Source organism: Macaca thibetana, chromosome 3, assembly GCF_024542745.1.
Source record: "Macaca thibetana thibetana isolate TM-01 chromosome 3, ASM2454274v1, whole genome shotgun sequence".
Lineage (NCBI taxonomy): Eukaryota > Metazoa > Chordata > Mammalia > Primates > Cercopithecidae > Macaca > Macaca thibetana.
Window position 1 is genome coordinate 160,243,701 of NC_065580.1, and position 13,956 is coordinate 160,257,656.

At 45.4% G+C, this 13,956-nt stretch overlaps 1 protein-coding gene across 4 annotated transcripts in view; it reads left to right on the forward strand.

Moving 5' to 3' along the window:
• Window positions 1-13,956, forward strand: part of HLCS (holocarboxylase synthetase) — a 247,697-nt gene that overhangs the window by 221,291 nt on the left and 12,450 nt on the right. For all 4 annotated transcript variants that reach the window (XM_050785742.1, XM_050785741.1, XM_050785743.1 and 1 more), the window contains 2 exons: window positions 9,556-9,623; window positions 11,697-11,857. In XM_050785742.1, coding sequence (XP_050641699.1) covers window positions 9,556-9,623; window positions 11,697-11,857 — 229 coding nt within the window. The remainder of the gene's footprint in view (window positions 1-9,555; window positions 9,624-11,696; window positions 11,858-13,956) is intronic.

The window sequence follows — 13,956 nt, forward strand, 5'->3', positions numbered from 1 at the left end:
CGGTGCGTTTATCAAAACCCACAGAATGCACAGCACAAAGCACGAACCCTAACGGAAGCAGTGAGCTGTAGTTAACGATCCCATACCAAGACTGCTTCAGAAATTGGAACAAATGGCCACACCACATCAAGATGTGAATGATAAGGAAACTGTTAGGGAAGGGGACATATGGGAACTCTTTCTGCACAGTTTTTCCGTAAACCTAGTTACTCTAAAACAAAAACAAAAACAAAAAAACCTATTAGTTAAAAGGAATATATTGTGATACACGAACATTATGTAAAATTCAAATTTTTATGTCCATAAATGTTGAAACACAGGCGTGGCTGCCTTTGCTTTCGGACGGAAGGTTTGAGCAATTGAGCACACAAAGCATACGACCTGCAGAGCCTACAGTATTTACGCTCTGACCTTTTATAGAAAATTCTACTGACCTCTGGATTAGATAATAGTGTTATATCAGCTGGGTGTGGTGGCTCACGCCTGTAATCCCAGCACTTTGGGGGGCTGAGGTGGACTGATCACGAGGTCAGGAGTTCGAGACCAGCCTGACCAACATGGTGAAACCCCGTCTCTACTGAAAATACAAAAATTAGCTGGGCATGGTGGTGCACGCCTGTAATCCCAGCTACTCAGGAGACTGAGGCAGGAGAATCACTTGAACCTGGGAGGCAGAGGTTGCAGTGAGCCAAGATTGTGCCACTGCACTGTAGCCTGGGTGACAGAGCGAGACTCCGTCACAAAAAAAAGAAAAAGAAAAGAGTAAAATAGTGTGGTATCAATGCTCTTGATTTCCAAGATTGTACCATAATTAGGTAAGATAAACCCTGGGTTTTAGGAAGCTACACAGGAGTATATAGGGATACAGAGACAGTAGGGCTGCAACTCACTCTCAAATGGTTCAGAAAATAATGATGGATAGACAGATGGACAAAACGTGGTAAAAAGGGAACCTTTAGGAAATCTGAGTGCTGTGTGAAGGGCATGTAGGAATGCTTTGTACTCTTCTTGTAACTTTTCTTTAAGTCTGCTATTATTTCAAAGTAAAAGGTTAAAAAGAAAAAAAAGTATTATAGACCTTACAGGCAACCAGAACTTGATTTGAATTTCTGGTTAGATTGCTATGTGGCTTCATAGAAGTGGTTTTGCCTTTCTGAGACTGTGTCCTCTTGTCTGTGAGGAAGGACTTCTTCTCAGCTTTGGAAGGCTTGGATGAGATCACGCACCTGTAATGCCACTCATAGCACACAAAATTAGCATGAATTCCGGGTGACCAGTTGAAACATCTACCTGGTGCTTGCAGAAACACTGTTCGCAGATGTCTGCTTGCTGTGTAGTCCACGTGAGTCGGTGTCCATCTTCTGAAATAGCAGCACTTCCCAGTAGCAGACCCTCTTTGGGGGCAGGTGACTTATGGTCAAGGCTTGTGGACACTCTCCCCCAGGAGCCGCTCCACACCCAGTTGTAGAAGACACATATATTTATGAGTTCTGACCAGCCTGGAAGGGAAGTTGAGAGGATCATGTGGAGGATCTGGAGACTTCTGGCGGAGGAGTGGGGACAGATAGTCTGAGTCCTGGTGTGGGGTGGGGCAGTGAAGGCTTGCCATTAGAGGCAGGGATCTACCATCAGGGCTGCCACTGAGGTATAGGCACAGAGGTGGCTGCGGGTACCGTGAATATTTCTCTCTAGGCAAGCTTCTTTGCTCATCTGTAAATTCTGTAACAGCACCAGTTTAAGATAGAAGGCAGTGGATGCTCAGACGTCCAGTATTTATGGTGAGGTGTCAGGGTAAGAAACAGTGGCTTGTATTCACTTTGATTGGATAATACAGAGCAATATCAGTACATGCTTGATTTACCAGAAAGGAGCCTCGTTCTGAAAGCTGAATCCACTGGGCTCTTTCTTGGGAGCCATGAAGTGATTTATTTAGCAGCAGTATGGACGCTCTTATGCTGGACATGGGGAAGATTAGCCAAAAACCTAAGAAGGGCAGGTATGCCAGGAGCTGTGGAAATAAAGCGGGTGTCTCTAACAGAGGACCTGACCCACAGGCGTCACTGCTTCTGGGGAGCTCCAGCGGGAGGATCGTGATGGCTCAGCTCGTGGTGAACAGTCCCGATTCCCGTGTTGCCTCCGACTGAAACACTCATCCTGTTCTACACCAAGAGCGGAAAGGGGATATGATCTAAAGCCTACCAATGGGGTGCGTTGAGGAAGGATCAGGCCGTAGTGTTAAATCCAGAATACAGAATTCTTCTGTACATCCAGAAGAATGTATCAATAAAACTGTTCTGTTACCTGCCTGAGCACACCTCTGACCAACAGTGTTTCTAAGCAGTCGCCTAAGCAAAGTCAGCCAAAGAGCCTGTGCAACCAACTATGTGTAGCTTTGCTGAGTCGGTTCAGAGACCCTAGAATTGGAAGTGAAGATTCTGCATCCCCCGTTGCTAGTGTCACTTACACGGTTTTTAGCCTAGATAGAGATCACCTTAGTGTGTGTAGGTAGAAGTGATGACGGGTGGGTACAGAGAGGAGAGGCGTCACCTATAGAATTTTTGAGGAGTCCTAAAACACACACATTCGTTCCCACCATTCCATTCCTTCCCTCCCTCTTCCCGACTTCCCTCCGTATCCCCAAGAGGAGGAGGTAAGGGGAAGCTCTGCTGGTCTTCTGGCGGCAAGAAGTTCTAGGATTGACATGACAGGGACCACGTTGCGGATTCCGTCATATTTCATTTTTAGTGACACTGCACAACATGTTCCATTTTATAGGTGACTGGAGAGACTGAGAGAGATGGATTCCCTTACTCCATGTTTATATCAACACTGGGATTCGAGTCCAGATCTGTCCCATTCCCTGTCCGAGTCTCCACTCTGCTGTGATGTTTCTAAAGTTCCCTGGGAACCTTTCTGTAGCTGCCAGGAATAATATCCCCGGGGTCCCTGGCTAGGACCCTGCAGTGTCCTGGGGCAGCAACCTCAGCTTTGTGCTGTGGACCCTGCCGCCAGTTCAGAAGTCGCCTGTCAGAAGTCGGGCCTCTTCTACCCCTGACTGTGTCCCCGTGCGTTGCACAGTCGTCTCATGGGCCTCGCTCCATTTTACGGTGGAGGCGTTTTTAGCAGAAACCACTGTTCATTTTCTTTCAAAAAATGATATTGTGCATTCCTGCCGAGAAAGTAGCTTAAAAAAAATTATATTGTTAAAGTGTGACTTTAACAAAAATGAAGTATCTTGATATTTTAGCTTGTTAACTTTTTGGAAAGTGCTACTCAGATGTAATGTACATGTTTTCACAATGTAACACGTTTTAGAAGTGGTTCTGAAAAGAAGTTGGGCGCTGCCTCCTTTGAACTACGCAGAGGGCAGCAGGGTTATGAACAGTGGGAATTCATCTTCCAGTCAGCTTTTTAAAAATGAAAAATAACTCATGAACCTTCAACGTGTGACTGCCTGGGGCCCCCTTCTCCCTTTTCCTCCCCACCCCCCGTTGGCTTTCTTTTTCATGCATGAGAGTGTTTGTCTCTCCGAAAGCTAAGAACCGCGTCAGAGCTGAGAAAACTGCAGGGGAAAGAAGATAGCAAAGAGAAGCACAGACCGGTGCCAGGCCAGGACCGTGAGCTGAGGAAGCCCCCCAGGTCCGAGGGAGACTTCAAGGTCGCCTCACACCCACCCATGCCAGACTGCTGCAGGGCATGATGCCGCAGACTTAGGGGTGGCTGGGGTGTGTTTTCCAGAGAAAGACTTTACAACATCTTTTAGAAACGGAGGCCAGTCTGAGGTACAGCCCGGCGTCCAGAGGCCAGCTGCCCCCAGCGGCAGAGTGCCAGCCCTCTGTGGCCTTGGCCTGTGCAGCAGAGAATGAGCACGGGACAGGTATGGCAGCCTGGGAAAGCTGCCTGCACGTGGCCAGCCTTTCTTTGCCAGTCGGTACTGGAAAGGAGGTTGTTCCACCAACTAGTGAACTGGCGGCTGCAAGCTTAATCCACTTACAGGTTGGGCTTAAATCAATCTTTTTTAAATAGCATTTATAAAATGAATGCACTACAATTACAAAAATATTGGAAAATTCAGTAAAGTATAAGAAAGAAATAAAAATCACTTGAAATCTTACCACCCAGAGATTATATAGAACAACATAAAGGAGACATTTAAATCATCATATAATTCTACTTACACACTTCCACCTTCTTTTTATTTATTTATTTTTTTGAGACGGAGTCTTGCTCTGTCACCTGGCTAGAAGGCAGTGGTGGGATCTTGGCTCACTGCAACCTTCGCCTCCCAGGTTCAAGCCATTCTCCTGCCTCAGCCTCCTGAGTAGCTGGGACTACAGGTGTGTGCCAACATGCCCAGCTAATTTCTGTATTTTTAGTAGAGACAGGGTTTCACCATGTTGGCCAGGATGGTCTCGATCTCTTGACCTCATGATCTGCCTGCCTCAGCCTCCAAAATGCTAGGATTACAGGTGTGAGCCACCACGCCCAGCCTCTTCCACCTTCTTGAGATAACCACTGTTAATATGTGTCCGGTATTTTTATTCTTCTTCTTCTTCTTCTTTTTTCTTTTTTGAAACAGCATCTTGCTCTGTTGCCCAGGCTGGAGTGCAGTGGCATGATCTTTGCTTACTGCAGCCTTGAACTCCCTCCCTCAACTGATCCTCCCACCTCAGCCTCCCAAGTAGCTGAAACTACAGGCATGTGCCACCATGCCTGGCTAAATTTTTGTATTTTTTGATAGACATGGGTTTTTGCCATGTTGCCCAGGCTGATCTTGAACTCCTGGACTCAAGTAGTCCACCCACCTCAGCCTCCCAAAGTGCTGGGATTACAAGCATGAGCCACTGAGCCTGGCTCCTGTATTTTTCTATAAATACATATCTTATATAAAGAGAATCATTCTATGATACTGTTTTTAAGCCTTCTTTTTAACAATATAATAAGAATATCAATAATTATGTATCTACAATATCACTGTAAGATCTTCAAAATAAAAAATTTTTATCAGAAAAATACTTTATAAAATATATCTGTGTTTTCTAAAAAGAGAGCAATCATAAAATAATACACACTTTTAATGAGAAGCAGGACTTACCTAGATAACTTATGTGCTACTTAACACTTTTCTATATTTTTCAAATATGTCCACTCCCCAAGATAACTGCCGCTAATATTTTGGTATATTTCCTAATAATTTTTGTTTTGTTTTTTGAGATGGAGTCTCCCTGTGTTGCTCAGGCTGGAGTGCGGTGGTGCAATCTCAGCTCACTGCAGCCTCCGTCCCCTGGGTTCAAGTGATTCTCCTGCCTCAGTCTCCCACATAGCTGGGATTACAGGCACCCGCCACCATACCCTGATAATTTTTTGTATTTTTAGTAGAGATGGGGTCTCACCATGTTGGCCAGCTGGTCTCGAACTCCTGACCTCAAGTGATCCGCCCGCCTTGGCCTCCCAAAGTGCTAGGATTACAGATGTGAGCCACCACGCCCAGCTAATTTTTTTGTATTTTTAGTAGAGACGGGGTTTCACCATGTTAGCCAGGATGGTCTCTATCTGATACTAACAAGTGAGCAGAAATCCTTAAAACCAGTCTGTTCAGACCCAGTGATACCCTTAAAAATGGTTTACTTCCTGACCCAGTGACTGTACTTCTACAGAATTGAATCCTGAGGAGGACTCAGACAGGGTCACAAAATAATTCAGGGGCTCAACTGTTCACCACGGCATTATTGATGCAGTGTGAAAAATCAGAAATAATCCAAACAGCCCATTGTTGAAGAATAAAAAACCCCACAGCGGTTCCGCATGAACGCCCATCATATAGCCATCAGTAATGTGGGCAGATGACCACCAGACACTTTTAGGTGATTTAATCAGGGTGCAAAATCCTATACAGCATGAGTCCAATCATGTTTTGAAGTATGCTTTTAAAAATTATGGCCGGGCGTGGTGGCTCAATTACAATATTATATTTAAATGTAAAAATATGCTTTTTTCCAAAAAAAAAAAAAAATCGAAATAAATTTTAAATCAAAAGATTACCCAGTCTGGGCAACATGGCAAAACCCCATCTCTACCAAAAAATACAAAAGTTAGCCAGGTGTGGTGGTATGAACCCATAGTGGTCCCAGCTATTCGGGAAGTTGAGGTGGGAGGATCCCTGGAGCCCTGGAGGTCCAGGCTACAGTGAGTTACTGCACTCTAGCTGAGACAACAGAATAAGACCCTGTCTCAAAAGAAAAAAAAAAAAAAAAAAAAGATAGGTTACCAATCATATTAAAGTTTTAAAATAAAAGAAAAAAATCTTAATATAACCATCATTAACATTTTGACTAATCTCCTTCCCACCCTTTTTTGAATTTTACATACTTGGAATAAAAGTATATGTAGTTTTTGACCAGGCACAGTGGCTTACACCTGTAATCCCAGCACTTTTGGGAGGCTGAGGCAGGAGGATCGCTTGAGGCCAGGAGTTCAAGACCAGCCTGGCCAACATGATGAAACCTCATCTCTACTAAAAATACAAAAATTAGTCGGGCATGGTGGTGCAGGCCTGTAATCCCAGCTACTCAGGAGGCTGAGGCAGGAGAATCACTTAAACCTGGGAGATGGAGGTTGCAGTGAGCCGAGATTCATGCCACTACACTCCAGCCTGGGCGACAGAGTGAGACTGCATCTCAAAAAAAAAAAAAAAAGTCTCTATAGTTTTGTATGCTGCTTTTTAATTTGACATACCAGTGCAAGCCTTTCTTCCACGTTGCTATATAGTCTTCAGAACTATAATAATTTGATTACAAATTATTCCATTGACTTAATTTATCAGAATTTATTTAACCATTTGCCTAATAACAGTGAGGTTATTTCCATATTTTTACCTTTATAACACTGTAGTGAATGTGGACTATTTTCTTAGGTTCAGATCCCCGAAGTGCATGGACTTGGTCTGAATTTACATTATTTACATTTTTGTTCATTCAGATTTTTCACTAATTCATGCTGGTCTGTCTTTAGGTTATTCTCAATCATTAAAGCTTAATCTTAAAGGACCATGTGACAATCAGGACAGTTCCATTGGCAGAGCCTCCGTGGCTACTGGGCTGTCCTTAGTAACCAAAGGGGTCAGGAGACTGTCTCGTTTGCAGAGTGACCCTTAGGGGGCTCCGGATGTTTCAGACTCAACACAAGAGTACAAAACAGAGCGTTTTTCTTGAGTGCCGCCCTGGTTCCACAGTGAATGCACTCGGCTGCCACTCACAGAAAGCTTTTACTCCACAACCTTTGCCAGCAAGGAAGGCAAATATACAGAAGCAGGGAGGTAATCATTATGTAACCCCCCTCCTTTTTGTTTTTCCTTTTTCGTTTTGTAAGGACATCATCCACTAAGGATGGAAATGCATTTATGGTTTCTCCTTTCTGCTAAAGCAAACTCAAGCAGCTTCGTTTTCAGAAATGCAGAATTGACAGGGTTTATAAATGCTGCTTTGTTGACTGTGAGCCGTGCGGTTTGGCCCCAGAGTTATCTCAGATAGCACAAATAAATCTGGCGGCCTCCAGTTGTCTCAAACTGAGCATTAGCTCCTTCCCCCGTTGTCTCCCTCCTTGCAGAATTTCCTCTTGGCCTTCAGCACAGACTCCCTCTTCTCATTAATATGCCCTGTTAACTGCTGCCAAACCTCTAGCAGTTTAGTGCATATGTTCCCTTAATCATTTCTCTTTGTTCTAGAAGTCTGTGTTTGGTTTCTGAACCAACCATTTTCCTGCCCCTCCCATCGCTATCCCTGGCTATATAGCCTATGACTGTCTACCATCTACATGTTTATTTACAGAACATCCTAGATTGCCTTTGCAGTCTGCTCGCAACATGCTAAATCGTCCCCTCGACCCCTGCCTCATCACCTCAAGAGCCCTGGGCCTTAGGAAGCCAGGTGGAGGGTTGCTGGACCCTCTAGAAAGCAGAGGTTCCTGAAAGACAATGTTAACTCCCTGCACAAAGACTCCTTCTTAGATTTTCTGCTGGTACAACACAAGAAAAGGACGCTTTCTTCTTGGACCCAGTGGCGTACAGCACACTCGATCTCAATGAGTTATTCATCGTGTCCAAGAGAAATACTTCTGAGCTGTATTTCATGTGAGATGGAGAGGGCCTGGCACATGGGCGGCGAGGCCGGCCTGCTCGCCGAGAGCGTCCTGTGCCTGTTCCAGCAGCCGTGTGGGAAGACAGCTGTGTCACCAGCTGAGCCCCTGCCCTGTGTGTCCTGAGGTCTTTTAAACACTTGGAGGGTCTTCTGGGCTCCTCCTGTCCTAACTGAGGTCTGCACACGCCGTCAGGTGGAGCTCCGTGAGCCATCGGTGCACAGTGGACGCTGTTGTTTCTCTCTGCTTTTAAGTATTTTTCTTCTCTTGCCGAGTTCCAGCCATTTGTAAAGTTCCACCCAGTTTCTGTAGCTGGGAGGGGAGGATGATAAGCTTCTCAGAGCATGGTCTTTCTTTAGAGCTCCTTTGTCCTCAGCAGGGCCACTGTAGAAGCCTAGAGACTTACTATTAGAAACTTTATGTTATGACGAAATGCCATCTTTTCTGCATCCCTGTCCTGTCCGCTCCTGTCCTTCCAAAAATCAATCAATCAATCAATCAAAGAGGCCCTCTCATCTGCACTGACAAAGAGGCCAAACCTGATCTTTGTTCTGTTGATGGATCCTACCTCGAACTGCACCTGCGCAGCACCTGATCAGCAATTCCCAGGCATGCAGAGAGAAACTGTCCTACCACGGGGTTACAATAGGGAGAGCGCGGCTTGCAGGAAATTCTCAGAGTGGGGTTTTTTTTATGTGATTTTTTTTCTTTCCTATTTTTGGAAAAAAGTTAATATCCACTCATTTGGTGGAGATGTAATGCACTTTTCTACCTATCCCCCAAAGGAAAGTTTGTATTCTTTTCAATGAAACCATTTTAAAAGCAGGACTGAAGCCGAAAACGATGCAGGGTTCTCCTGCGTCCTCAGAAGGTGTGGATTTATTTACCATAGTTAAATCATAATTAGTTCTCAGGGGATAGTATGTCTTTTAAACAGCTTTATTGCCACCATATTGGTTTTCTGAATAATCAGAAACTTCTGTTAAGATTGTGTTCTAGTGTTCGAACAGAAACGCACCCTAAGTAGGAACAAATGTCAGGAATTGCTAGTTGTCACTTGAAGAAGGTACACACATTGGGGGTGGGGGGAGAAAGAACTTGGCAGGATATTCTGATGAAATAGAATCTAACCGAGTCTTAAATAAATGGAGTAACGCTCAGGCAGGTACACACGCCCCCTCCCATGCTGTTTTTTGATATTAAAAGGTGCTTTCTTCATCTCTTTTCATTCTCACAACTGAGGTTAGAAAGGAGGGTGATATCCCCCTGGCTCCCCATTCCTGAAGGCCAGTGGAAACCACAGTTGGCCATTCCGTGGCCACACACCCTCAGATGCATGCAAACCCTGTCCCTCCTGTGTGAGCCGTTGGTGCCGCGTGCGTGTCCATGTCTGGCCTGACCAGTCTTTCCCCCTCTTTGCAGGTTGATGTTTCAGACACCACAGGAAATGGGTTTAATAGCGATCGCAGCCCGCCAGACCCAGGGCAAAGGTCAGTCATCTTTTGTGATCATTGCTGTTGCTTTTGTTTCCTAAACTCTGCAACTCCTGTGGCCCAGGAGCCCATTGAATGTGTGTGCTGAATATCTGGGGGACTCAAGTTAGTAGTTTCTGTTTTCATAACCGCCTGGAATGGAGGAAGAGGAAGAGGGAAGCACTTAGTAGGTTCAGCCTTAGTAGAAAGTTCAGCCTTAGTAGAACCAAAGCATTCTCTCTAATCACCATGCTTATGAATCACTGGACATTTGCCTATGATGGCAAATGTGACCTATGTGAATTCCGGGCTTTGCAATTTAGGAATCCTCACTGTGCTCCAGAGACATTTATTTTCCTGAAGGTTCCCCATAAGGAGCCTTCTGTGGCTGTACCGAGCATCACGTGGGAGGCCTTTTGCATGCCAGTTCCCACCCCAGCCGGCCCTGGGCTTGCATGCACACGGTGGGCTCTGCATCAGTGCCCGTTCACACAGTGACCACAGAGAAGCAGAGCGCTGCCCAGGACTCCACCACCTGCAGATCCCAGAGGCGAGTGCCCACATCCTCCCAGACCCATCTGGGGTCTGACCCTATACAGGGGCTGCTCCACGGGGTTTGGTCCCTCCCTGTCCCAGCCAGTGCCAGGCTCACCCAGATGTGCTTCTCACTCTCACAGGCTCTTATGACTTTTTCATAAGAACCAAAGAAATAAGAAATCTGCTGTTCTCCCTTCTTTCTCCTGAACATGTCTTTCAAACATAATTCAAATGGAAAAAAAATATTTTTGGCAAAAGCTATGGATCTCAATATGTGGATTTTTTTTTTTTTAAGAAAAGACATTCAAGAAGAACTTTGATGAACTCTACCTCTCATTTGGATTCTTCTATTTTTCTAACTTCAATTTTAAGAAAAGTAGGCCAGGCACGGTGGCTCATGCTATAATCCTAGCATTTTGAGAGGCCAAGGCAGAAGATCACTTGAGTCCAGGAGTTCAAGACCAACTGGGACAACTTAGCAAGACCCATCTCTTAAAAAAAAATACAAAAATACAAAAAAATACAAAAATACAAAAAAATACAAAAAATACAAAAATTGGCTGGGCACGGTGGTACTCACCTGTAGTCCCAACTTGAGCCCAGTGAACTGTAATTGCACCACTGCATTCCAGCCTAGGCAACAGAGCAAGACCCTGTCTCTTAAAAAAAAAGAAAAAAGAAAGGAAGAAAGAAAGAAAAGTAACAACTCAGTTAATATCAGGAATCCCTTTATAAACAGCTTTGTTGAAATATAATTCCTCCATTTAAAATATATAGTTCTAGCCGGGCGTGGTGGCTCATGCCTGTAATCCCAACACTTTGGGAGGCCGAGGCAGGCAGATCACTTGAAGTCAGGAGTTCAAGACCAGCCTGGCCAACATGATGAAACCCTGTCTCTACTAAAAATACAAAACTTACCTGGGGATGGTGGCGGACACCTTAATCCCAGTTATTTGGGAGGCTGAGGCAGGAGAATCACTTGAACCCAGGAGGCAGAGGTTGCAGTGAGCTGAGATCACACGCACTGCACTTCAACCTGGGCGACATAGTGAGACTTCATCTTACAAAATAATAATATAAATAAATAAATAAAGTATACAGCTCTGTGGCTGTTATTTAATAGCATATTTTCTGGGCAGTGCAACCATCACCACAATAGGAATTGCTTCTAAACAGTGGCTTCCAGGACCTCTCCTGGATCAGTATATATCAGTTCAGTTTCCCAGTGTCTGTGTTTGCCTTCATGACCATATGGTGGGAATTAAACTGATAGTCATGTTCAGACGTTGTAAGACTCTGAGTCATCAAGGCACAAATGATATGCTCACAGAAGCAGAACATTATGCTGATTATTGGAAACTTTTTCAGCAACAGAGCTCAGATTTTAACAAGCTATTCTTTCATTGAGTTAAGCCCAGAATATAATAAGCATTGTAATACAATGAGAAATGTAATAAGTCCAGGTTTATTTGAGTGTGTGGCCCTGGCATGACGTGTGTCTGTGTCTGTCCACACGGCAAGGTAGCCTGTTTCCCACTGCGCACTGTGTTCCAGGACGGGGAGGGAATGCGTGGCTGAGCCCCGTGGGATGTGCTCTTTCTACTCTGCTCATCTCCATCCCACTGAGATCCCAGCTGGGACAGAGGATCCCGTTTGTCCAGCATCTGATGTCCGTGGCTGTCGTGGAAGCGGTGAGGTCCATTCCCAAGTATCAGGTAGGTACAGTTCAGTCCCCCTCTACGACCCTGTAATGCATGCAGAATCCGGCTTATTCTTGTTTGTAGCATGTGCTTGCATAATTGGTGGCTGTAGAACCTCAGCCTACCCTTTGCACAGCTGGCAACAAAGTGCCCTCAGAGTTTTAAGAGTGCCACCAGGTGCTAGTGCTGCTTCAGACTTGCCCGAATGCATTAATTCCCCAGAACTCCCTTTCTACCCAGTTTTTCAGATTTCTCAAACAGCCTGATGAGGGCAACACTTTAGATTTTGGGTTTTGTTGTTGTTTATTTATTTATTTTAACTGAGACAGGGTCTCACTCTGTCACCCAGGCTGGAGTGCAGTGGCACTATCTCAGCTCACTGCAACCTCCACCTCCCAGGCGTAAGCAGTCCTCACACCTCAACCTCCCGAGTAGCTGGGACCATAGGTGCACACCACCACGCCTGGCTATTTTTTTGTATTTTTAATAGAGATGGGGTTTCGCCATGTGGCCCAGGCTGGTCTTGAACTCCTGAGCTCAAGCAATCTGCCTGCTTCAGCTTCCCAAAGTTCTGGGATTATAGGCATGAGCCACTGCACCTGGTCATGTTTGTTTATTTATTTATTTTTTTTTTTTTGAGACGGAGTCTCACTCTGTTACCAGGCTGGAGTGTAATGACGCCATCTCTACTCACTGCAATCTCTGCCTCCAGGGTTCAAGCGATTCTCCTGCCTCAGCCTCCTGAGTAGCTGGGACTACAGGCGTGCACCATCACACATAGCTAATTTTTGTGTTGTTGGTAGAGATAGAGTTTCACTATGTTGGCCAGGATGGTCTCAATCTCTTAACCTTGTGATCCTCCCACCTCGGCCTCCCAAAGTGCTGGGATTACAGGCATGAGCCACCGCGCCCGGCCCCGTGTTTGTTTTTTGATTGAAGCACTGGATGAGGTTTGATTGTTGGACTGGATGGAAGTTATTCATCTGCATTTTCTGTTGAAAAGGGTTATTTGGGGACCTAAAAACCTTTCTCGTTTCCTGCCTCTGTTTACCAGACTCTGCTCTAGCAGCGCTATCCTTTATCCACTGTTGACCACATACAATGTGTAGGTCCACTTGGGGCCATCTTCCCCCAGCTATTAGGACCCGTGTGCCTGCTTCTTTATTACTGTTGGATGTTTTGTTGTCAGTTATTAAAAAGACAAGCAACAGGGAATGATTAGCTTACCCACCGAAGCATTTTCTTCCGTACTTGGGCTTCACTTCCCACGGCCCCCTCCCAAATGTTCCTGGAAGAATTTCATATGGGTATAAAGAGGAGATTCCTGCCTCCCTCCCCCAGCAGCTCCTATGTCAGGCTAACGAGAAATGATTGGATTGATTCCTGAAGCAAGGTGTTAAGAGCGTGACTCTCAAAGGAGGCTTGGAGTCCCTGTCATCATTTCATTGAAGAAACAGCCCTTCTCACTGCCCCTTAAATCCCTCTGTGATGTATTCACCGTGTAGGAATTTTTGGTATTCCACAGATGTAGTTAATGCTGACGTCTCTGTTTCCTGTATCACATCACATTGCTGAAACGGACGTTTACTACGACGCACCCAGCATCCTTGCATGTCTGATGGTTTGGGGCATCATACCATTACAGGGCTTCAGGTGCCCGGCCTTTAGCACCTGAGCTGTGCGTTCTGTCTAGCAGAAAGCAATCAAAATAGAAAGTCCTGGCCGGGCGCTGTGGCTCATGCCTGTAATCCCAGCACTTTGGGGAGGCTGAGGCAGGTGGATCACCTGAGGTAAGGAGTTCGAGACCAGCCTGGCCAACATGGTGAAACCCCGTCTCTACTAAAAACATAAAAATCAGCCGGGCATGGTGATGGGTCCCTGTAATCTCAGCTACTCGGGAGGCTGAGGCACAAGAATCGCTTGAACTCGGGAGGTGGAAGTTGCAGTAAGCCGAGATCGTGCCATTGCACTCCAGCCTGGGCAACAGAGCGAGATCCGAATAAAAAAAAAAGAAATAGTCCTGTCATGGGAGAAATTATCTTTAACTCTAGCAACAGGTTAGTCTTAGGAAAATAAATAAAGCAAACACTAAGCTGAGAACGTTAAATGAGTCT